At 40.5% G+C, this 25,829-nt stretch overlaps 2 protein-coding genes across 9 annotated transcripts in view; one reads left to right on the top strand and one right to left on the bottom strand.

The window, feature by feature from the left end:
* Positions 1-13,622, bottom strand: part of LOC106091314 (myeloid leukemia factor) — a 28,672-nt gene extending 15,050 nt beyond the window's left edge. Inside the window, exons 1-4 of one of the 8 annotated variants that reach the window (XR_009398364.1) lie at positions 12,623-12,757; positions 8,283-8,515; positions 7,646-8,210; positions 1,398-1,733 (exon numbers count right to left, since the gene is read on the bottom strand). Coding sequence is in view for 7 of the 8 variants with exons in the window: in XM_013257792.2 (XP_013113246.2) it covers positions 1,398-1,733; positions 7,646-8,210; positions 8,283-8,515; positions 12,623-12,720 (1,232 nt within the window). In the remaining variant the exon portion in view is untranslated. Of the gene's footprint in view, positions 1-1,397; positions 1,734-2,485; positions 2,578-7,645; positions 8,211-8,282; positions 8,516-11,825; positions 12,070-12,622; positions 12,758-13,385 lie in introns of those variants that run through there. The other 7 variants (XM_013257795.2, XM_059369127.1, XM_013257792.2 and 4 more) reach the window with 7 other exon arrangements.
* Positions 13,623-16,939: 3,317 nt separating this feature from the next.
* On the top strand, positions 16,940-17,882 carry LOC106091294 (trypsin beta). Its single transcript, XM_013257772.2, has one exon. The coding sequence runs from the start codon at positions 16,960-16,962 to the stop codon at positions 17,734-17,736; it is 777 nt and encodes a 258-aa protein (XP_013113226.1). The 5' UTR covers positions 16,940-16,959; the 3' UTR covers positions 17,737-17,882.
* Positions 17,883-25,829: the final 7,947 nt, after the last annotated feature.

The raw sequence follows: 25,829 nt of genomic DNA, 5'->3' as shown, positions 1-25,829 counted from the left end.
TCAATGAGTGCAGTCCGATTCAAGTTTTAAGCTCAATGATAAGGGGCCTCCTTTTTATAGCCGCGTCCGAACGGCGTGCCGCAGTGCGACACCTCTTTCGAGAGAAGTTTTACATGGCATAGCACCTCACAAATGTTGCCAGCATTAGGAGGGGAAAACCACCGTTGAAAATTTTTTCTGATGGTCTCGCCAGGATTCGAACTCAGGCGTTCAGCGTCATAGGCGGACATGCTAACCTCTGCGCTACGGTGGCCCCATTCCTTCTGAAGTACCCTTCAAAATATACCAGTAATTCTACCTTTCATAAGGACAAGTATTTACCCGATATGGAATAACAATGAGCTCCGATCTGTGTGGCGTTAATCGTTGTCACGGGAAGTTTAGCTGCGAGCTACCGGACACTTCCACAGATTGCGGAAAATGGAACGCTACATACACAGGAGCTGCAACTGTAGTCGCGGACAATCAGCTATATGGAGCGGAGAGACTCAATGAGAGGCCGGGCCACCTGAGTGCCCATGATGCTCGATATGACAAGTCGAGTTATTGGCGCCTTTAAATAACCAATGACCATCATGTTCACGCGGCGATCGATCATTTGGACCGGAACGAGCTTTACTCACCTATAGGACATGAGGCTAAAACAACATTCTGGATCCTGGTGTCAAAGTTCATTGTTTTTTTTGGATTTTTTTTTTCTTAACTGCAGCTTAGCCAGATTAATAGCAGTAATCCCATGGCAGCCGGTTCTACGTACCGGATTGACCCGATGAAATCCTTCATCGGCAAGAGCTGCCGCCTCAGTGAACAACATATTGCTACAACAACAACAATAACAGTAAATATAGCGATACCCAAAGAAGGTTTGGGTGATTTTTACGAAGAAGGTAACTAAAGACACTGAATTTTGTCCCCTCTATCAACTTAATGCTAAAACACGTAGGAGATTTCAATCAAGTTGTTTGAGATATAGTCATTGCTGTGAAAGTTTCTCCTCATTCAAAGAACGGCCATTTGGGCCGTACACGGAAAATACTCTAATAGATTGAAGGTTGTATGAAATATTTTCTGTAGTAGCTGAGAATAGAACAGCTTGTATGCATGAACTCTTCTCTAGTTGCTGTCTAGACTCATTAATAACCTGACCTACACTATAGTAACGATTATTTTATATGGCTAACTAATATTTCGAAAAATATTTTAATAATGTGCATTAAAAAGCATAAAAAGCGCCGAATTTCCCTTTTTAAGATGCTGCAAATACGAAAAAGGAAAGCCCTGCGTAATTTTCTTTTTGCTGGCTAACATCATTTTGCATTAGAACGTCTGATTCATCAATTTAAACGAGGTATTTTGAAAATGAAAATTGTTTTTGCTTGATTTTGTTTGTCACAAACCTTGGTGACGATGCGGTGCTGTGATTATGCATCGTTGGTGTGGTGGCCAATGGCGATGATGGTGGAGTTCTCAATGGTCTACGGGGTGAAGCTCCGCTTATATGGCTACTGCGATAGGCAGACGAGCGTCGTGGTGTGGCTGACGACACATAGGGGCTGTTGTTATTAGCGGTAGTGGCTGTGGCGGCGGAGGCTGCCCCAATGCTTAACGACGGCTTAGCATGTGACGAAGTAGACGACGACAACGACGACAATGTTGGCGGTGGTGTTGGTCTGGTTTCCGATGCTGATGATGGCATTGTGGTCACATTCACAATAGTATCGATATCAGAGGAGCTGAATGTTGAATGTTAGAGAGAAAGAAGTTGTTTGGTTTCAAATCAATTTCAATTGTTGTTGAAGTTTTTTTGTTGTTTAAGTGTTGTCAATTGAGTTTTGAACAGTTTTTCGTAAATGGCTAAAAAAAACCTCTACTTGAGCTTTTGTTTTTGTTTAATTTTGTTAGGTAAGGGCCAAACAATGCGAAGATGAGGCATGACTTTTAATTGTTTTTTGTGGTTTGATAGGGGAATGACTAGCTAGGTGGTTTTAACGAGAGAAAGAGAAAAGTGTTGGGGTAGGGAAATGCATAACGAAAACAAAAATATTTAAAAAAATACCAACAAAAGAAACGTTCTTTAAGAAATAAAATTAAGAAATTTATATGAAAAATTTAATTAAAATTTATTTTTTTTTAAGAATTAAAGAATAGAACAAAAATTTACAATTCCGCCTACCTCAGTTTGATTTTATTCTATTTTTCTGAATAGCTTTTTGTTTTGGGGCATTTGTGGTGGTAGTGAATGTTGATGGAAGTTGATGAAGTTTGTAAGTAGTAGTAGTAGTAGTAGTATTATCACTATATTAGGGCATTATTTCAAAGTTAGTAGGTATTTAGTCTAAATAACAAACGTCTGTTAGTTGAGGGCTTGTCTTTTTACTTTGCTTGGCATTTGATTTGCTTTTACTCTTTTTTATATTTTTTGGTTAGAAGAAGGAGGATATTTTCGAGATCGCTAGCTGGGTTAAGGAATTTGATCGTTAATGCATTTCTTTTTTTGCAGTTTTCATTTCGTTTTTGTTTTCGTTTCAATTACAAGTAGTGTTTGTTTCATTGTTTGGAATTTAATAATCATTATATCTGCAAAAAGATTGAATATTTGAAAAATAAAGAATTGTTTTAAAGTTTGGCTTTATCATCTACACATTTTCTTTTCTTTTTTTTTTTGTTAACAAAATGTAATTATTTATAGTATGAAGAAGAAAAAAACAAAGAGAAACGCGCTAAGTTCGACTGGGCCGAACTTTGCATACCCACCACCATGGATCAAGGGGAGAACTCAAAAGAAAATCAAAAAGTTGCAACTTTCGGTATTTTCGATATTTGGAAATTTCCCATCACCTATATATCAAACGAAAATGTGGAGTGAAAGTCGGGAGATCGATATATGTAGAAGCAATATCAATGCACAGACCGAATAAACCCAAATTTAATGACGTCAGTTGGAAGTAATGAGCGAAATCATTGTACAAAATGTTAACCCAATCGGATAAAAATTGCGCCCTCTATAGGCGCAATGTGTCTTAAAGTATACATTCAGTGTCAGATTGCTTTTTTTGTTTAGTTTTGGAAAAAATTTAAATTTTTCGATAGTATCCATCGGAAAAATATCAATCGATATTCAGTAAAAAAATTAAATATCGAAAGTATCGATAGTAATAATCGATATTTTCCGAGGATAGTCCACTGGCTCTACAGGAGCGTGATAAGACCAATACTTACTTACACCTCAGTCGTTTAGTGGATTGCTATGGAGAAAAAGTGCAACATAAGGACCATACAACAGGTTCAGAGAACATGTTGTCTTGGCATAGGTGGGGCGATGTGGACCACGCCCACTTGGGCAATGGAAACTATTCTAGATATCCGACACATTGACATACTGATTAAGTGTGAGCAGCCACCGTAGCGCAGAGGTTAGCATGTCCGCCTATGACGCTGAACGCCTGGGTTCGAATCCTGGCGGGAATATCAGAACAATTTTCAGCGGTTATCCCCATGTTAATGCTGGCGACATTTGTGAGGTACTTTGCCATTTAAAAACTTCTCCCCAAAGAGGTGTAGCTCTGCGGCACGCCGTTCGGACTCGGCTATAAAAAGGAGGTACCTTATTATTGAGCTTTAAATAGAATAGGACAGCACTCATTGATATGTAAGAAGTTTGCCCCAGTTCTTTAATGGAATTTTCATGGGCAAATTTGCAAGCCACTGCGGCTTTGAGACTTAAGGCGATGGGAGCAGCTCATAACATCGCGGTGTAATATCGAGGCGAAGATAGGAAACCTGGAAGGAGGGAAAGAGGTTTCCGATCGGATACCTGAGATGAACCTTGAAGTCGAGTGCGAGGCTCTGCTGCCATCGGCACAGTCTTGAATTGACGGAACCATAGTATTGCCATCTGGAAGATCATGTTACACGGATGGATCAAAGCTAGAGGACAGAGTGGGCCTGTGGGTTTACATTGAGAACACAGGAACTGAGATCTGTTTTAGAATGCCTGACCATAATACGGTCCTGCAGGCGGAGATCCGGGCGATGACGGAATCCGTGAAGTGGTGTGGTGCTAACGCGAGGACGTCGAGTGTGAACAGTGAAATTGCCATAAGGGCAATAACTACCAAGACGGTAAGGTCACGAACAGTCTTCTCTGAGGATGGCAAAATCCGCATCATTTGGGTGCCGGGCCATAACGGAATAAGAGAAATGAAAGGGCCAGAGGACTGCCGTCAATAAACTTGGTTAACCCGAACCCTTTCGGGTCGACACAGTCCGAGTTAAGGGAGAGGGCGACGAATGCGCATGCAACATTGTGGAACAGCGAAACGTCGGTAGGACAGCGAAAATCATATGGGAGGATCCAGATCGTGAGAAGACAAGGTTATTACTGAAAGGAAGTAAGATGGAGGTCAGTATAGCTATTTGTATCATAACGGGATACATAGGACAACGAGCTCACTTATGTAAAATCGGTGCGGCAAGTGATAGCATGCGGGGAAGATGATGAGACGTTGGAGCATTTCCTTTGTCATTGCCCGGCTTTCGCGTCTAACAGATACCGGCACTTAGGAGGAGACACAATACCAGACATGAACCAACTTAGGGGAGTGGCATTGAAAACAATTAAGGATTTTGTAATTAGCACGGAATTCCTAATTAAAAATTTTCTTTTTAGAGGTTACTTTAAAGTTTTTAGAGCGCACAACAAGCCAATTACTGGCTTAGGTGTATGTCCATAGTGGCATGGGGCGGAATTATATCTGACCCATATTTTCAACCTAACCTAACCATCGATATTTTGCCAGCTCTAGTTTAAGGAGGCCACTCAAAAGCAGCGTCGCCGTTTTGGGCTTTTTATACCAAAATTGGTAGAATTTACTTTAAATTTAAGGGTTTGGTCGAATGGACGGCCCATTTCTGTTTACCACACATCAAAATATCCATTTCTTGATCGTCGTAAAATTCTAAGTCCATTGGACCATCAGTCTGCTTGTTGTAATCTCGCTACTGCCTTCAAAATTGAGTTATTGAGTTATGCTAATATCCCCAATATGCGCGTGGGGTATGGTCTAGATGGGATTGTATCTTAAGTTCTCATATAAATCGATCCCCAGATTTAAGGCCTATAGAAATCGAATGTTCGATTCTCCTGAAATTTGACACAGTGAGCTGTGTTTTTCTCTTTGACGTCCTTGCATATATGGTTTAGATTGGTATTTTTTTTGTTTTTTCCCCACAAAGACTGCACATCTGATTAAAGGTCTTCCTCCGATATGTGGTCTATTTGTTAAACGATTTTCCTGAAATTTGGTACAGTGAGCTATGTTAAAACCCTACATATCCCTTCCTAATATTGCGCAAATAAAATCATATGATCCTGAACACATATAAGAGCCATTTATTACCCGATTTCACAGGAATTCAGAACAGTGAATTGAGGCGAGTTTGGTCTAGAGCAGATCAAATTTCGAAGAATTTGCCCAAGGATGACTTACTCGATGCAAGATCAGCGTTGACCTATGTAACAGTGTTACTCATCGTAAGAGCAGCGCTGTCCTGTGTGGCAGTGGTATGGTAAAAAGTTGTGGATATAACCTGTATCCGAGAACAAAAAAATGGATCTGCGTCAAACGAACGGAATTGCTAAAGTCTACACCTTAGGCTGGTGAGGAAGCAATACAGCCTTTTGTGGATTTATATTTAAAATTGTGTCGCTAAGGTTGCATTTTATGTACATAACCTCTTCTTGGGCAAAGAGAAACCTCCAGAAATCCCAGAGGCATTTTTTCAGAATTATATATGTGACTGTGATATAGATCACTAAACAAAGTGTATTGCAAATTATGTGGATTTTTAAGTGCCGTCCCCCAGACAACAGAACCACAAGAAATTTGGCAATCCCATAGCAGCCGGTTGTACGCACCGGATTGTCCCGATGGAGTCCTTCATCGGCAAGGGCTGCCGCCTCAGTTTAAAACACACTGTTACAACAAATTTGCAGGGACATTTTTCAACTATGTCATGGAGTGCAGAGGATATCGCAATTAGGGACGCTAATGGATGTGGATCATTTACACGAATAGAGCAACTTGCAGTTTATCGGACAACATAACGTGCTGCTGACAAGACAGTTCGCTGTCATGCCATCAGTCCAAACAACCCTGCCGCAACCTAGTGTATGCGCCTCCACATCACATCTGCTTGGACTATAGGGAACATCGACCACCCATCAAAGACTTGCTGGCTAGACCACTGTTTTTTTCTTTCTGTCACTCGATTCGTTCGCCAAATCCACTGACAACAGCTGTTTTCCCTTTATCGAATCTAATGACAAAAAGAAAAATAAAATTATTGGTCTAAGCCGTTTATTTTAAGCAACACCGACAGATTGGCACTGACAATGGCGCTGAAACGACTGCCCACTAAGGGGGTAACCCAGGCCAAAGCTAATTACAAGTGTAACAGGGTCTAAAGGTCTAAACAACCACCACGAACAATCTCAACAAAGAAAAAGCTATTTCCTTGGTAGACAATGACAACTTTGGCTCAGCTTTGGTCAAGTTGGAGACCCATGCTGAATAGCTACCGAGCGAAATTGTCAACTGTACCCGCACGATATGATCCATCATTTCAATTGCCGCTATAAGGCAATTGGTTTTGTTTGATCTTCCGATAGCACAACATACAAAAATTCATACCACAACACACGTCATAACCTGTCCACCAACAACTCCCTCAGAATAGCAACCCTTTGGCAATACTTCAAAACACATCCTCGAACAACATTTACCGCACATGCTCAACAGCATTCAAACACTTCATGTCCTATAAACCTTCTTAAAGAAAGGATTGTAATGTACGTTGTTGCAAAGTCAAAGCGACACTGAGACGAGTTCCGCAATAGATTTTTCTGCCTACTCCTTAATTTTAACCCCTCAAAATTCATTTTATATGACAGGTTATTTTAAAAAAAAACACGCCAAATCTTTATGGGGATTACATCCAATAGGCCAGGCTCCACCTTTGATCGTAACCATAATGCAGTTTATAAGCTTTATGGTTAATCCTCGAAGCATGACTACGAAAGACGGCACCGTTACCCCAGAATTAAAATAAGCAACTTCTCACTTTAATTGTTCGCCAATTAATCGAAGTCACAGGTTCCCCCTTTGTGACAAAACAGCTGATTTCGTTGAATTATGGAACTAATCGAGGGACTATAAATTTAAGTGCTTTTCCCCGTAAAGCAAAAGAAGGACACAAGCCTATTCCCTCTCCGAAAATCAATGGTGGTGGGTAAACAGAAAAACAAATACCCATTAAATCATAGAAAACCCATAAAGAAATGAAAAAAGGTGATGTTTTCGCACAGCAGTTTTAGCTTGGAATTATGATGTTCTTGGTAAATACAGCAAATGCTAGAAAGTTCTGCTTATACACATAATATATTGTAGTAAACCGCTTTAATAGTTCAGGTTTAATAAGCTTCAATTATTCTAGGAAAACATACAAAAAACAAAAACTTAATCACATGTGGGGCTGCATTTGCATAGCGCAAATATTTGTGGAGCAAAACCAAATTAAAAAAATATTACAGTCTTGAGAAAATTAACAAAATAAAAGTGGCGAAAACTACAACAAATCTACTCACCTATTTTGATGGGATGGTTGCGATGGTGGCGTAGGTAAGGCTGGCACATATCTACGTTGATGTGAACCCGAAGAAGATGGCCTCTGCTGATGTGGTGGCTGCTGTGGATGGCGACCCGCTGCTGCGACATTGGCGGTGGTCTCAATCACCTCATCATCATCGTCATCATCCAATGGTTCAATGGTCAATGTCTGTGTTGGTGGTGCGGCTATAGCACGATGTTGACCAATGCGACCTGAGCTGGCCTTGGTAGTAAATTCGCGATCAAAATCTTCAGCTTCATCTTCATCAAGATTGATGAATTCCTGACGTTCTTCCAGCTGACCGGAGCGTGTATCTTGTTCCTTCTCAATGATATGGGCACGCTCACCAATGTGATGACCAATGGCCATTTTTTTCACACCATTGACGGAATCTTGTACTGTGCGACGTGTCTCACGTATGCCACCGGGTCCGGTTTTGGTGCTGCTAGTGGCCTGATAGATTTGTGGACGGCCATCGGGACCAGATGACATGGTAATGACAGAACTGGAACAGAAAGAAGCTCCACCATTGTTGCCAATATCTAAAAATCAAAATCATAGGATGGGAACAGATTATTTTGTGACCACATAAATGCGAAATGTGTTTGTCTTACCGGCACTCAATAAACGATTCATGTTTGGCATACCATGCATCATTTGCATAGGTGGCATAGCTGGAAATCCGAATAAACCACCGCCCATTGGTGGTCCATTTTGACGTTCCATCAAAGCATTTTGCTGAAAGCCACCATCGAATGGAGCTAACATATTGAATGGATCGGGCATAAAAGAGTTCATTAAACGATTCATGGAGCGCATTTGCATGTTCATGGCATTCATGTGACTTCTGAAACGAAAGAAAATAGTTAAAGACAAAAAGCTTATTAAAGTCAATAATAATGTTAATGGCGGAATAGATGGGTAGCCCATACTTCCCCTATATAGTCAAGTTTAGTCAACTTTGGCGAAAAATCCATAAAATACAAGGTTTTACAGTAAGACCTAACTCTACGAAATTTTGTTGCCGCTTTTTAAAAGGAGGAATATGAGAGTTGCACTAACGCTAGATTTATCTTTTAGGATATTCAATATTGGACCATGTTGTGCGAACATAGACTGCTGTCTATGTTCGCATAAGGATTAGAGATGTGGGATCGGCTTTCGTGAAGCCCCATTCAATGCAGTAAAGGCCAATCTCGTCTGCGTCTGGTGCTAGTGACCTTTACATGGAATGTATGGGGATAGCAGTCAATTCCGGTTCTCCCGAGGTAGAGCTATTCAACGGTCTACTGTCTGGCCACAATCGCTTGATTCTAGAAGACTTTAATGGGCATTCTCCCCCTGCTAACGACCAGCGGGGCATAGCTTTGGCAGGACAGATTGAAGGCTCCACGTTCCGCATGGTGAATAGGGATGCACCCACACAGACATTTTCATTGCATTCCCTTATCCTTTCTTAACAAGCTGTAATTTCTTTCGAACCTCGGAAGAAGGTATGACAGCACCTCAGTCACTTTAGGCGACGTTACTGTGACTGACCCGATGACAGGCGTCAGGTTGTTCAACCGTCAATTTATTGAGTATCCCGTGGGTGACACGGCAAGGACGTGAGCTATTCCTCGAGTCCGTGTTCTCTGAGCCGATAGACAACATGGCGCCAAGTCATCCAAGGTTTTGGTCCCCGAAGGAATCCCTACACTGATTCTGAAGAATCTAGATATATATGGAGACAAGTATGAATTTCGATGACTGCATAGCAATGGCTTTGCATGCCATTACCTCACACACTTGTCATCGCATCAGACATCCCGTCAACACGTCTCTCCAGCCAGCCCTGAAACCCTGGGTCGCGAATTATTGGTCATTTGTGCAATTTACGCGTAAGAAGTCAAAACGTAGTAGAGTGAATCAGGGAGTTACCCAAGGCAACATGCCCCATACCCATTGATGACATCTGCGATAGGTAAACGTCTATCTTAACGAATTTGCCGCTTTTTTTCGCTGCAAGAGATCTGAAAGTATCTGCCACCAAATCTTTATCCACATTGTTCACTCTAAATACGCCTGCGGAGAATTTCGAGCCGAATGTAATAGTCGATGGAGTAACGATTCAGACCATCAAGTGCCTCTAACACATACCACAGCAATAGTCGGTCTGTAGTATGTTGTGTATTTTTTGTAGCCATATTTACCTATCGCCGCGGAAAAATTATGGCCATCGCCTTGTTGTATCAAGGATCACAGGTACTCGGTATTTAAGCAAGAGCCGGTGCCATCCGGCCTCCCACTGTGACTCTCCACTCTATATCGCTGATTTTCCGCGACTGAAGTTGCAGGTACTCCGCATGGAGCATTCCACTATCCGCAACCTGTGGACGCGCCCGGTAGCTCCCATTTAAGCTTCTCGTGATAAAGAACAACACCACACAGATTGGAGCTCAAAGTTCCATAGCTATGTTGTTGTTGTAAACACATTTTCATGTGGAGGTGGCGATCCTTGTCAAGCTCCTGTAGGTGAGCTAGCTCGTTCCGGTCCAAAGGATCGATCACCGTGGGAACAGGATGCCCATTGGTTATTTAAAGGCTCCAATAACTCGCCTTGTCATATCGAGCATTATAGGCACTCAGTATTTGTAAAAGAACCGGTGCCGCCGGACTCTCACTCAGACTCTCCGCTCGATACCGCTGATTGTACGCGACTGCCGTTGCAGCTACTGTTATCGTGACAGCAATGAACACAACACAGTGTTGTGCTCACAGACACCAACCTATGTGGTGCTCACAGATGTTCAAATTTATCCCGCGCCGGTGTGATCACACACTAGAATAATATTCAGATCTGTGGCTCTTCGAACTGGGACGGGCTGTCTGCTCAGTTCTCACCTGGACCCCCTCCGTCAGGAGACAAACATCCCAGCCATGCGAAGATATAACTAAATGCTGTCCAAGCAATACCTTCTGAGGTGCTGTCGCGGGGACCATCCAAATCATCATCTTATGGATAGGCATCCAGAAGTTTTAAGGTGGATATACACGACATAGAGTGAGAGTTTCAGCGTTATCAGAGAGAACCTCTAGATTAAGCGAGTCTAGACAACATTCTTATAAATGCGATAGCAGATGTGGTGTATATGGTCCATGGAGAACGACCGCTTCCCATTGCTTCTGAAGAAATTGATCTCCCCCACCAAACCAATGTTATTGGCTCAGTTACGATCCGGCAGATGCAACCAGCTCAGCTCCTTCAGAGCAAGGCAGACATGCAGGATATGGGCACCGATTGCAACCTGGGACAACACGACACATGCCACTTGTTTTACTGCCCAGCCAGACCAACTCGTCTCAGAGCCAGATCCCTCAGGACGCACAACACCTTAGTCGCAGAGTTCCTGGATCTGGAAATTCAACAGAACCAAGCACACGAAAGATAGAACACAATACACCGCTACAACAACATCAACACAACATATGTTGCCTGAGCAGTATCTGTTTTCGCAGCAGCCATTCTCATCTCTTCTTTTGGATAAGCAACTGGCTTGTAGACATCATTCTCTAAAAGGAGCCTCGAAAAGCATGAATTATGCCTCTAAATTCATGAAGAAGCGATAAAAGAATTGGTAAATAGCCCACGGATGTTCTGAAGGCACTGGAGACGATTTTGATAAGGGAGGGATGCCCAATCGTACTGCGCTACGATAATTGGGGCTGTCAGGTGGCACTGAAGGATCTGGCTTAGCGTGCAGGCTCTGGTGAAACCCTGATAACGGGGTGGCTCGTCAGCCATCTCGTTGGGTGACGAGCTGGCCATGAATGGATGGCTGCTATGCACAGACCGTGCTACGGAATAAGTCAATCCTACCTTGAGCGAGAACGGCAGAAGACGCCACTTATCCTGGGGATTAGGAAGTATGACCCCGGACTGCTGATAGGAGTCCTAAATTGTCATTCCTATGTCCAGAGCGAAAGAGATGGACTTCTGCAGGGTGTGTCATAGCGAGGAGTTGAAGGCAAACAATCAACTTTTGTCTCACTACACAGCAGTTGCTAATAAACACAGAATAATGGATGTTTCCTTGTCTGGATTCCCAGGTACTTAGTCCTTTAGTCATTCTGCAGTTCTGTAGAGGCCTGAATTGACTGAGTGGACGAAGTCTTACCTGTGAGAGCTTCTCTAGGATTTCCCTGGTTCCTTTTGTGCATTGTTCTTTGGTCACTTTTGACCTTCTACTGTTGTTGCTCGTGCTTTGTGCCTTACTATGGTGCAACTCTTTATCAGTTTTTTCGTCCTCCTTGTCCCTTCCGAACACAACGAACCTAATAAGGTCTTTGAATGAAGAGGCTAATCACGTGCCCCAAAGGCGAATCGGAAGAATCTCCCCGTTGTGGGCATTCCCATTGCATGGGCCAAAGTGTAGTTTATGGCATCATGGATTAGATCTAGTAAAAGGACCAAAAATCTCAGGCGTCAGGTGTACCTTTCGACCACTAGACAATTTTTTTTACATTCTTTTTTTTGCTTACAATTTAATTTAAGTTGCATGTTCGCCACATTTTGCATCATGTTTTGCAGGTGGGGGCTTTTGGGTCGCCAAGGCTTGAGGCCCGAAAACGCCTCATATTAATATTCCCGAGGCAATTTGAAAGGTATGAAAAATTGGATCCTTTTCATCTGCACTAGCTTTACTTTTTCATTAACAGTTAATTAAAAAGTAAACCCTTGGACTTTCTATATAAAAAGAAATGCAAGGCTGATGCATTTATGGGTTCACTTAAGATTTGCATAAGCAAAGATGTTTCTGTGTGTGTGTGTGTACACATGTACATATTCAAAGTATCATTGAAGATGGTCATCATTGCACTTCGTTTGACGGCGACAATGTCCTTGATGCAACAACAAAAGAACTTTGAACTAAAACATAAAAAAAACACTAGCACAATGCACATTCAAACTTACAACAAAGCTATGCTCTCGCTGTCGCCGTCTTGCAGGCTACTCGAAACTTTTGATTTAAAGGATTTATGGTTAATTTTCTGATTTTTCTTTAGAGGCATTTCAAAATTTGTGGAAAAAAATTATACCGAAATAAATATTTGTTGACAATAATCCAAATAGAAAATTCCATTTGTATGTAGAAATTTCTTGAATTTTCCAAGCAAGTGCTTCTAAAGTAATACAAAAAAATACTACAACAAAGGGTAAGAGCAATAAAAAAAACACATTTAACAAATAGAGGCCCAATAAAAATACGAGGTAATCAATTTTTGATATGTGTCTCTCAGGCACAATGCAAGGATGTGGAAAATTACTCTTTTTTTGTAGTCATATCAAAATACATAACCCCCACAGCAATTTGTAACCTCTGTATTGGTATAGGTGGTGGTTGCGGAAGAGAGGGGTGACCATACTCTTCTCACACCTGTGATTGATTGACATCGAATATCATAAGCTGCCTAATTGAATTTTCACCTGCCTATTGAGCTTGGTGGATGGTGGAAAATTTCAACAACCCATGCTGCGAGCACCACTCCTCTTAGTGCCCACTAAATGTTGAAAATTGTTGTTTTTTTTTCGTTATTATGTACACATTCATTTACATATTGTGTGGCTGACCACTTATCCCTCTCTTCTACTTTAGATATATTTTTTTTTCTTCTTTCCTATTGCTGCTGAATAGCAGTAGAAGAAACACAAACACGCAAATACACACACCACTTACCCAAAGATATCATCATCGAAATCACCCATCAATGAGCCGAAAAGCGACATTATGACTCCTTTATCAACACTGCTTGCTTATCAATGTTATCCAACAAAGTTTACCAAAAATGTCTTTTAAAAGTTTTCAAGTTTGTTTTTCACAATTTTATGCAATTTTTGTGGGTAAATAAACGTTTTTCACTGAGAGATGTTTGGCTGGGTTGCTTTGCGTTCCTTATTTTTTTCAATAATAACCCTGCCATATGGTGTTTTTAGGTTTTCCGCCCGTCAGTCAATGTTGTCAACACTGCAAACATAAAAGGTGGCAACACCAACTGTATAATAAAACGGTAAAATCTCTTTTACAGCAGACAGTGATGTTGAAAATTACAGTTATTTTTGAATGAACCAAGTTTTTATATGATTAAAATATATTGGAGATTAAATAGAATAAAATAAAAATTTTATTACCCAACTAGGCATTGTTTTAAGGTAATATGTGTTTTAAATAAATTCAAAAAATGTTTTTTTTTATTTACCCCTAGAAAATTAAAATTCTTTAAATGCATTTCCCAGTTGAACAAAAATCGTACAAATAATCTGATTTGGATTACGTTAAATTCCAGTGTGCACCCATGAGGTAGAATAATGCGACTGCAGAGTACAATTTTTTCACTTTTGTTTTGATTTTAGAAATATTCTAAATGTCAAACGCTTGTGAAATCGAGCTCGCAAACTATCGATATTTTAATTTTTGTATCAATATCCATAGTTTTTAACACTCTCAATACCATCGCCTAAACTGTTTTTTTTTTGTTAAAATGTACCCTATTTGATAAAAGCCAAATATTGATTTAACCAACAATGTCGTAATTCATAAGCCAAACCATGGCGAAACAATTAAAGGTGGTCTCATTTGTACAACAACCACAAATCATATGGTGCAATCCGCCATGTTGTCATAAAGCTGATCGACGTTTTGTCAACGCACAAACCTGGCCGGCTCTTAACAGCTGTTCGCGTGAGACCACCTTTTTTAATTCGCTTTGCATCTGACCATAGGAGATTGCTATCGTTTGGAACGTCCTCTCTATAATAAATTGTCAGTGGTTGAAAAAAAGTGCTGCCCAAAACTGCCGATAATAACCGGTATTTAATACAAACGCAGTGTTGCATTTAAATTTCAAAGTAGATTTGCTGCAAATCTCCTAACATGTTACTAGTTCGCGCCATTTTACGTTGCTTGTGTTTGTTTTGGTTCTTAACTATAATAGATACACACAACCAAAACTCTTTGAAAGACAGCGCACTTTGTGAGAAAAAATTGTTCTTAGCTGTTTACGGTACACTACCTGGTAATTATGTCATGAATGTTCATATCACACACAACCATACATGACTTTTGAAAACAGTTGCATATTTTAGTACCTTTATCGATTATTAAGCCATGACTTCGGGTTTATTTGGAATTTAAAATGAATCCTGCAAAAATGGGATTTATTTTTGTATGGTAAAACCTGCAAAAAAACACAGAATTTAGCACAATCTCGAAAAGGCCCTACGTAAATTTGCTCACACTGAAAAAGTATGGGAAACCTCATTGCAAAACATGAGATTTACTAAATCTCGTCCCAACTCTAGATTTGCAATTAGTGTAACCTAAAAATGTGACCAAACTTATTTTTTTTATGCGTAAAATGGTTAAAGTTGTGAGAAAGATGGTTATATTATAAATATGTGAAACCAATTTAATTTGAGCTTGCTTTCATTCGACTGACAAAAAAAAAAACAGCTGATTTTTTATGTTATTGTCAGAAGGAATAGGGCACACTTCCAACCAAAAAATTGCATATGTCATTTTGTTAAGTGATTTTCATATGAGTATCACGCGACATGTACAACTCTACATGTGCTAAGTTTGACATGTCATAAGACACCTACATACCGTGTAATAGAGCCTTACGGGTTGGTATTCTATTCTGCTTTCGGAATAGTCACAGAAATCTTTAATTGTTCCGCGAGCGGAATTTGACAGTTATGTTTTGTTTTTATTTTCATACCAAAAGACGTTTTTTATCTGCGCTTATGGTTTTATTATTTTTTTCGTAAGTAAATAAAAAAACAATAGAGGAACCATTGAAGCAGAAATGATGCCGACAGTGATGTCAAGCCTTGCCACTAAAATTTCTTTTCACCATTTTCCTCACTATAAACAGAGTACTACTTTTTCACCTATTTTTCTTCAGTGTTTCGCTGACGTTTTTTATATGGAGTTTGACAACATTCCGCCTAAAAAGCGGAACAGAATACTTAGCTTGAGCTAGCGAATCCGCTAGACTCGCCAATAAAACAATCCGCTCATATTTGGATTGATTTATTGGAGTATCAAAAATGCAATTCTGCCGAGGAGGCTTATGTATTACTATCAAGAAATAAATAAATAAATAAATTGCACACAAAAGCAACGCACAAAAGTTAAACAGTTTTTAATTTTCTACATGCTAAACTCTGGTCTATGGTGGCCCCCAACTGCATTATAGATGGGTCAAACAAGATGTTTAAACTGAACAAGGCTTTGACCATTTTTTTATATAACACTTTTTGTGGCCCTTCAAAAAAATTTCAAAAAAATTCGCTTTTTTTTACCCTTTTCAAAAATGTGGACGGTAACCCTGTCCTTCTCCCATGGAGACAGCTTCCTTAGTGTGGGAATCAGAGAAACTCTTTTATAGCAAATAAGGGATACGGGCTTTTTGTTAACGACTTTTCGGAAAATATTGTCGCAATATTAATTTTTGTGTGAAACTTTTAATTACAAAAGACAGTTTTACAAAAAACAGTTTTAGACCATACTGAGTGTATTTCTATAATTTGGCAAGTTCATCAAAAATTGAAGCATGCTTTTAGGATCGGTATTGCAAAAGTACGTGCTTATCACATGCCACCGTTAGCAAATTCAGGGTGCTTAAGTCGTAAGATCGTATCAGGTTGGGTAGATAAGAATGCTTCGAGTACCATAGATAATTTATGTCCTTTTTTTCAAATGATTTTGGCTGTCCAAATTTACAATGCTTGGATAAGGTTGCAAAATTCGAACGTTTTGGTCGTTTATTTATGGAATTTTCAAGACAATGTAGTAAGGTCTGGGGGACCTAGTAAAATTTTTTGACCAATCGAACGGGATATAACCGCAATTGGAATGCAACGAAATAGCAGGCATCACAGTAGTGGAATGGTTTTCAAGAAGGTATTTTACATTGAAATATGGTATTAACTATAAATTTTGTAGCGAAATGTATTTAAAATAAAAGCAAACTTTTAGGATTGCAATTGTAAAATTACCTGCGTAACACAAGCCGATGGCATATTTTCCGGTTAGCAAATCAAAGGTACTTGAATCGAAAAGGTTGCGTAGATAAGATTGGCCTCGATTTCCATAGAAAATTTATGATCCTTTTTTGTTGAAAAGATTTTGGTTGCTCAAATTTATAATGTTTTGATTAATTTGCAAAAATCGAACATTTCGGTGCTATAAAATAGCTACTCCACCAGTGGTCAGAACGTAGTTTCGAGAAGTGACTTTGTGGAGTAACATGTATCGTAGCAGCAGTTTTATTTTATTGGCTTTGTTTGCCAGCAGTGCCTTTGGCAGTGTCATCATGCCTCGCCTTGTTCCTGATTTGGAAGGTCGTGTCGTAGGCGGAGAAGACACCACCATTGAGGAATTTCCCCACCAGGTGTCGGTGAGAATTTTGGGTGGCCACTCCTGCGGTGGCAGTATTATCAACTCTCGTACCGTTCTCACTGCTGCCCATTGCATTTACACCTTTTTGGGCCCCAGTTCCTATACCATTCAGTATGGCGTCACTAATGTGGGAGGTACCACCAATGTCATCAACGTGGAACGCATTGTCAGACATCCCGGATACAATTCGGCTACCATTGACAACGATGTTGCCCTGCTCTTTTTGTCGTCTGATATAACTTTTGGCCCTAACGCTCGTCCCATTGAGATGGCAACTTCTTCTCCCGATGCTGGAACTCCTGCTATCGTCTCCGGATGGGGTACTTTGGAAGAGAATGGTGCAACTCCTACCATTTTGCAACAAGCCGGCGTCTTCATTGTCTCCAATGAAAAATGCAGACAGCAATATGAAGGTGTCAATTACATTTCCAATGTCATGTTGTGCGCCGCTGTCGATAATGGTGGCAAAGATGCTTGCCAAGGTGATTCCGGTGGCCCATTGATTGCCAACGGTAAGTTGGTCGGCATTGTTTCCTGGGGTGTTGGATGTGCCCGTCCTGATTATTCCGGCGTTTACTCCAATGTTGCTAACCTATTGGAATGGATTGAGTCCAATATGAATTAAAGCAAGCCAAAAAGCCTAAAACTGGGCCTTGCTTAAAGAGGGTTAATGAAAAAAAAAACGTAATACTCCTTGTCATAGACTACGAAGAATTACAAAAAAGTTTATCGAATTTTCGAGAAAAAAAAATGAATTTTTCAATACAGATTGAAACATTTTTCAGTCAATGGTGTTTATTTTAAGGTTAAGTTAGGTTAAATTTCCCATGAACATTCCACTAAGGACCAGAGGATACTTCTCTCATATCAATGAGTCCAGTCCGATTAAAGTTTAAGCTCAATGATAGGGGCCTCCACTTCCTACAATGAGGCCCTGTTTCCCTGTAGAAGCGGCTTTACCCAGCAACTTAAGGCTTGAAGGCGGCATCTCTGAATCGTGTGCCATATATAGGGAAGCTAGGCAGTGTTGAGACTTTTCAGTGCTTAGCGGCGGAAGAAGAAAAATATTTAGACTTCTCTTAGAATACAGTCTCTGTGTCTCTAATTTCTCGTACCCTTGAGTAGTTTAAATAACGGAATTCTTAGAGCACGAACCATTTCTCCAGGCACCCATGGTTCCTGGATAAGAACCACGTCAAATCCCCCTGCCATCAGGAGAACCTTTAGTGCCGCCGACGAGGCTTTACAATGGTGGAGATTTATCTGTAGAAACCGGATCATAGTCAGGATTCAGAACTTCCATCACTGTTGTGTTTGCCCCCTCTTCTGATTCCGCCAGGAGTCCAACCTCACAAGATTCGTTAGATCTTGTCATGATGAGCTTCCGTACGCATCCAGGGGCAGGTGAGAACGTAGTGGAACCACTCTTCCTCAGGACACTGGACACTTGTGGTGTGGACGATTCCTCCTCACTAGCTGCTGCCGTCGAAGTACTTTTTGAGTTCGGTCCTTCGCCGCTGGCGCACATCTTGAGCCCAGTCCAAACGGATAACTCACCCATACCGGGCTTTTCGGGTCCCGTTTCGATGCCTGCCCCTAATGTTTCGATCGTGGCAGGGAGATTTTTAGTCTCCTACAATCCACCAGACTTTAGCCATGTGGTCGATAGTTCGCCAGGCAAGTGTTCAGAAATAACAGCGGAGTCGTCTCCTGATTCCCCAAATCCACCTCTTCTATATAGACCTTCAGATTCAACTTGTTGAATCCGTACGATACAACCCCTTCAGACTTGTTGAGGTCTTTGAGACAGCCGGAGTTTAGTACGAATACTGCAAGTCTCTGGTCATTATCAGCCTCATCCAATCAACCAATCTTCCTGTCGGCGGTTGAAAGATTGGGATTACATTCCCTTAGTCTTCCAAGTATGGATTCAGGATCTGAGGAAATCCTTGGTACCAAGCATGCGCCATTGGTCGAGAAGGAATGTCATCCTTCTTGGCTTAATCTAGTGCTGCACCTGGTCAGATCTCACCAAACTTTTTAAGGGAGCAACGATATATTTCAATTGATTGTTGATCCCCGAAGGCCATTTGTCTGTATCGGCCCCGATACCAGCCTGCATCGTCACAAACTGAACCTCCTTTTTATAGCCGAGTTCGAAAGGTGTGCTGCAGACTCATACCTCTTCGAGAAGAAGTATTTATAGGTCTGTTTGTAACAACTCGAAATATTGATGTGGGACTCCAATCTTGACATGTCCGTCCGTCTGTCGAAATCCCGATAGCGGTCGAACGCGTAAAGCTAGCTGCTTGAAACTTTGCTCAGGTATTTAATATTAATGTAGGTCATTGGGGATTGCAAATGGGCCATATCGGTTTAGATTTAGATATAACTCTCATATAAACCGATCTCCCGATTTGACTTCTTGAATTTGAATTTTTGTCCGATTTGGCTGACATTTTGCACATAGTGTTCTGTTATGATTTCCAACAACTGTCAAGTAAGCACTGTCTGTCGAAAGCACGCTAACTTTGGAAGGAATAAAGCTAGGAGCATGAAATTTGCACAAATACTTCTTATCAATGTAGGTCAGTTGTTACTGTAAATTGGTCATATCGCTCCATGTTTTGATATAGCTGCCATATAAATCGATCTTAGATCTTGATTTCTTGAACCACTAGAGGGCGCAATTCTTAATCGATTTGGCTAGAATTTAACATGATGTGTTTTGTTATGGGAGACCACCGTAGCGCAGAGGTTAGCATGTCCGCCTATAACACTGAACGCCTGGGTTCAAATCCAGGCGAGACCATCAGAAAAAATTTTAGCGGTGGCTTTTCCCTCCTAATGCTGGCAACATTTGTGAGGTACTTTGCCATGTAAAACTTCTTTCCAAAGAGGTGTCGCACTGCGGCACACCGTTCGGACTCGGATATAAAAAGGAAGCCCCTTATTATTGAGCTTAAACTTGAATCGGACTGCACTCATTGATATATGAGAAGTTTGCCCCTGTTCCTTAGTGGAATTTGCATGGGCAAAATTTGCATTCCATTTGCATTTGTGTTTTGTTATGACTTCCAACAATGGTGGTAAGTGTGGTTCAAATCGGTTCATGATTTGATGTAGCTGCTATATAAACTGATCTTGGATCTTGACTTCTTGAGCCATTAGAGGGCGTAATTCTCATCCGATATGGCTGAAATTTTGTTTTGTTTTGACTTCCAACAATTGTGCAAAGTATGGTTAAAATCGGTCCATGAACTGATGTAGCTGCCATATAAACCGATCTTGGATCTTGACTTCTTGAGCCTTTAGAGGGCGTAATTCTCATTTGATTTGTCTAAAATTTTACATGTAGTCTTTTGTTATGACTTCCAACAACTGTGCTAAGTATGATTCTAATCGGTGCATAACCTTATATAGCTGCCATATAAACCGATCTGGGATCTTGATTTCTTACGCCTCTAGAGGACGCAATTCTTATCCGATATGGCTGAATTTTTGTACAACGGCTTCTTCCATAACCTTAAAAATTCTTGTCTAATATGGTCTGAATCAATCTATAGCCTGATACAGCTCCCATATTAACCGATCTCCCGATTATGCTTGTTGAGCTCCTACAAGGCGCAATTCTTATTCGAATGAACTGAAATATTACCCAATGATTTCTACTATGGCCTTGAACATGCAATTCATTTATGATCCGAATCAGATTATAACTTGATATAGCTGCAATAGCATAGCAATTCGTATCCATTTTCTTTGTTTGTCTAAAAAGAGATACCGCTCAAAGAACTCGACAAATGTGATCCATGGTGGAGGGTATATAAGATTCGATCCGGCCTTTGGAACCGTTGCCAATTCAAAATAATATCTTTAAAAATATTTGACCAGGAGCAACACAGGATTAAGTCAAGAAGGAAGTTATTCCCTTTCGACCCATGACACACAAAAGGATGCCAAGATGTTCTTGACAGTCTAACGGATTCGTGGAAACAAAAATTCCCTCTTCTGCGGATTTGGACTTCGGCAAAGGAAATATGTTTCGCCAACAGAAGTATTGTACACTCATCATCAATGTTCTTCTGCTGTTTCATGATGAATCTGGTCCCGACAAACTGAACAGAACCATGGTCTGGATTGCGGAGGTAAGCATGTTCGTCTATGACGTGAGACGCCTGAGTTTGAGTTCTGGCAAGACAGAATACTTTTCTTAAAACCACCACCGTACGATTTTGCTGAAATTTGGGACAATGAGTCGTGTTAGGCTCTTCAACATCCATCTCAATTTGGTCTAGATGGGTCTAGATTTGGATATAGCTGCCATATAGACCGATCCTCCGATTTAGGGTCCTAGGCCCATAAAACCCACATTGATTATGCGATTTTACTGAAATTTGAGACAGTGGGCCGTGTTAGGTCCTTCGATATCCCTCTTCAATTTGGCCCAGATCGGTCCAGATTTGGATATAGCTGCCATATACACCGATCTCTCGATTTAGGGTTTTGTGCCCATAAAATGCGCATTTATTGTCCGATGTCGCTGCAATTTGGAACAATGGATTAAGTTAAGCCTCTCGACATACTTCTGCAATATGGCATAGATCGGTTCAGATTTGGATATAGCTGATTGGATATAGACAGATCTCTCGATTTAAGGTTTTGTGCCTATAAACACCACATTTATTATCCGATTTTACTGAAATTTGGGACAGTGAGTTGTATTAGGCCCTTCGACATTCTTCTTCAATTTGGATCTGATCGCTCCAGATTTGGATATAGCTGCCATATGGACCGATCTCTCGATTTAGGGTTTTGGGCCCATAAAATGCGGATTTATTGTCCGATGTCGCTGCAATTTGGGACAGTGAATTAAGTTAAGCCCCTCGACATACTTCTGCAATATGACACAGATCGGTTCAGATTTGGATATAGCTGTCATATAGACAGACCTCTCGATTTAAGGTTTTGGGCCCATAAAAGACGCATTTATTGTCCGAAGTCGCTGAAATTTGGGACAGTAGGTTGTGTTAGGCCCTTCGACATTCTTCTTCAATTTGGCCCAGATCGGTCCAGATTTGGATATAGCTCCCATATAGACCGATCTCTAGATTTAGGCCCATAAAAGGCGCATTTATTGTCCGATTTTGCCAAAATTTGGGACAGTGAATTAAGTTAAGCCCCTCGACATACTTCTGCAATATGGCACAGATCGGTTCAGATTTGGATATAGCTGTCATATAGACAGATCTCTGGATTTAAGGTTTTGGGCCTATAAAAGGCGCATTTATAATCCGATGTCGCTGAAATTTGGGACAGTAGGTTGTGTAAGGACCTTCGACATTCTTCTTCAATTTGGCCCAGATCGGTCCAGATTTGGATATAGCTGCCATATAGACCGATCTCTAGATTTAGGCCCATAAAAGGCGCATTTATTGTTCGATGTCGCCGCGATTTGGGACAGTGAGTTGTGTTAGGCCTTTCGACATCCTTCTTCAATTTGGCCCAGATCGGTTCAGATTTGGATATAGCTGCCATATAGACCGATCTCTCGATTTAAGGTTTTGGGCCCATAAAATGCGCATTTATTGTCCAAAGTCGCTGAAATTTGGGACAGTAGGTTGTGTAACGCCTTTGACATTCTTCTTCAATTTGGCTCAGATCGGATCAGATTTTGATATAGCTGCCATATAGACCGATCTCTCGATTTAAGGTTTTGGGGCCATAAAAGTCGCATTTATTGTCCGATGTCGCCGCGATTTGGGACAGTGAGTTGTGTTAGGCCTTTTGACATCCTTCTTCAATTTGGCTCAGATCGGACCAGATTTGGATATAGCTGCAATATAGACCGATCTCTCGATTTAAGGTTTTGGGCCCATAAAATGCGCATGTATTGTCCGATATCGCTGCAATTTGGGACAGTGAATTAAGTTAAGCCCCTTGACATACATCTGCAGTATGGCACAGATCGGTCGAGATTTGGATATAGCTGCCATATAGACCGATCTCTCGATTTAAGGTTTTGGGCCCATAAAATGCGCATTTATTGTCCGATGTCGCTGCAATTTGGGACAGTGAATTAAATTAAGCCCCTCGACATACTTGTGCAATATGGCGCAGATCGGTTGATATTTGGATATAGCTGCCATACAGACCGATTTCTCGATTTAAGGTTTTGGGGCCATAAAAGTCGCATTTATTGTCCGATTTCGCCGAAATTTGGGACAGTGAGTTGTTTTAGGCCTTTCGACATCCTTCTTCAATTTAGACCAGGTCGGTTCAGATTTGGATATAGCTGCCATATAGACCGATCTCTCGATTTAAGGTTTTGGGCATTTATAATCCGATTTCACTGAAATTTGACACAGTGACTTATGTTAGGCTTTTCGACATCCGTGTCGTATATGGTTCAGATCGGTTTATTTTTAGATATGGTTACATAAAAGACCAATATTTTGTTCTACAAAAATGAACAATGACTTGTACTTTTAAGCAGTTGGTCCAAATCGTAACATATTTCGATATAGCTGCTATGGGGCATAAGGTATGCCCGGATTTAGGTGAAAAGTGGTTTATATACATACCCGAAGTAGTGGGTATCCAAAGTTCGGCCCGGCCGAACTTAACCCCTTTTTACTTATTAGCGGTTGTTGGAGATATCGCGGTTTTGGAGATAGCGATATTTTAGTAGAGATAGCATGTGGGGACTGCGATTCTCGTCAAGCTGCAAAAGGAGGTGAGTGGTGGTAAGATTTATGGCTCTCTATCTTATATTTCGTACCAGTTCCAAACAATTTAGTGGCTTCTGCCTTCGGATTATTTATCTGCTTATTTCATTCACACAAAACCATTACCTTGCACATTCTCACGATCAAAGGTCGTTGATTACATCTGTCTTGTGGCGTCTACAGATAGCCATAAGAAATGTTTTACCATAAAACTTGCTTGCATATGCACTGGGGCGTGAGCGAGCGATCAACTTGGTTTTATCAGTTAAAGCATTGCAATGTCTGGTAAGTAAGGTGACGTTTTACTGGCACCAACTAATCCTAATCTTGTCACTTCTGTGTATGTCATGATATGTCCAAGGTTTGAAAGCATTAATCATATTCAAGACTCTGACTCATATTTTGGGGGGATTCTTTAGAAATAGAGTGTTTGTTATTGATTGGGAAAATGATGAAGATGTTTTTGATTAATAATGGTTATGGTATTTTGTCAAAATTCCATGACACTTAAAAAAATCCTTATAGCCCAATGAAAAATCTTAGATAAAATACCAATGTGATATTTATGACATTAGCACCTACCTCTAAAAGTCAACAATCTCAAAATATATCAGTTTCAGTCTGGTTCTTTGATATTTATGAACTCGTTTCTGATAAAAAAAATTAGGCCTGTATCTGAACATAAAAATCGCTTTGCTCCACATAAAACCCACTTATCTACATATGAAATATGCCCCCTCCCCACAAAATTTTGCACTCGCGAAAATGGCAGGGAATCATTTACTTTTATGTGGTATGGGATTTTCGGCACCTTCTTTGTCCCCATCAAAAGTAATTATCCAATTAAATTGTTTTATTGTTTTCGATAACATTAAGAAGGAAATTCCCTCATCGCATTATTTAGCCAATTAGTTTTATGCTTTTGGCCAGGTTCTTATCGTATATGGTAGGTAGGACAAGAAAACAAGACTACCGAAAATATGCCGTTTATAATGGATATAAAGTTTAACCAAGAAATGGTCAAGATATCAATCTAACAAAGCTTTGGACATTGATTGGGTATTATGAGGTTGAGTTGGGAAATACAAGTAGCAAAGGTGAATAATATATGGAGAAAAATTTAAACTATCATAGTTTTCATAATCTCTTGAATACTGCCTCATGTAACTGGAAGGATGTTCCACACTTTCTAGTATCATCACTATAGGCTTGCCAATATCTCCTGATCTCGTTTTTTGTGTACTGACCATATACACATTTTTTGATATTTCGATATGTCGCGTTTTTTGACATACCTTCTATAAGGTTAACTGGGAATGTCAGCAATCCTTTTGTGACAAGAAAGACTGAATCATTCAGTCTGGAAATAAGGGCAAATGTATCAGGACTCAAATGCCAGAAATCAGGAATTTGTGTATCTCTTCAACTAAATAGAGATGGACAAGAAAATACAGCTTACCGAATAGTCTTCCAAACGCAGCTATATCTCCAGATGAGCTTTCTTTCTGCTTCTATTCTCTTGCAGGCTTGTTGACAAGCCCGCGTTTTTCCGTACTGTCTTTCTGAAGAATTGCTAATAGTTCCAGATTAATCATTCAGTCTGGAAATATAGGCCAAACTATCAGGACTCAAATGCCAGAAATCAGGAGAATGTGTATCTCATCAACTAAATAGCGACGGACAAGAAAATACAGCGTACGGAATAGTTTTCCAACTGCAGCAATATCTTTAGATGATCTTTCTTTTTGCTTTTATTCTCCAGCAGGCTTGTTGCTAATAGTAGTGTTAGATTTGCTAATAGTTCCAGATGCCGCGTTTTCGAACCTACATCATATAAGGGTTCATTAAGTCCCGTTAGAACTGCCGGACTATATCGTGGATCCACAAGAGAGTTGTCGACAGTGCATTCAAAGTTTATTGTCAGGAAATATTGACGATTCTTCAGGCATGCGAAGGTAGGATATTAGATCTGGAGACTTCAACAATGCCC

Source organism: Stomoxys calcitrans, chromosome 5, assembly GCF_963082655.1.
Source record: "Stomoxys calcitrans chromosome 5, idStoCalc2.1, whole genome shotgun sequence".
Classification (NCBI taxonomy): domain Eukaryota; kingdom Metazoa; phylum Arthropoda; class Insecta; order Diptera; family Muscidae; genus Stomoxys; species Stomoxys calcitrans.
This window is presented reverse-complemented; position numbering and strand designations above follow the sequence as displayed.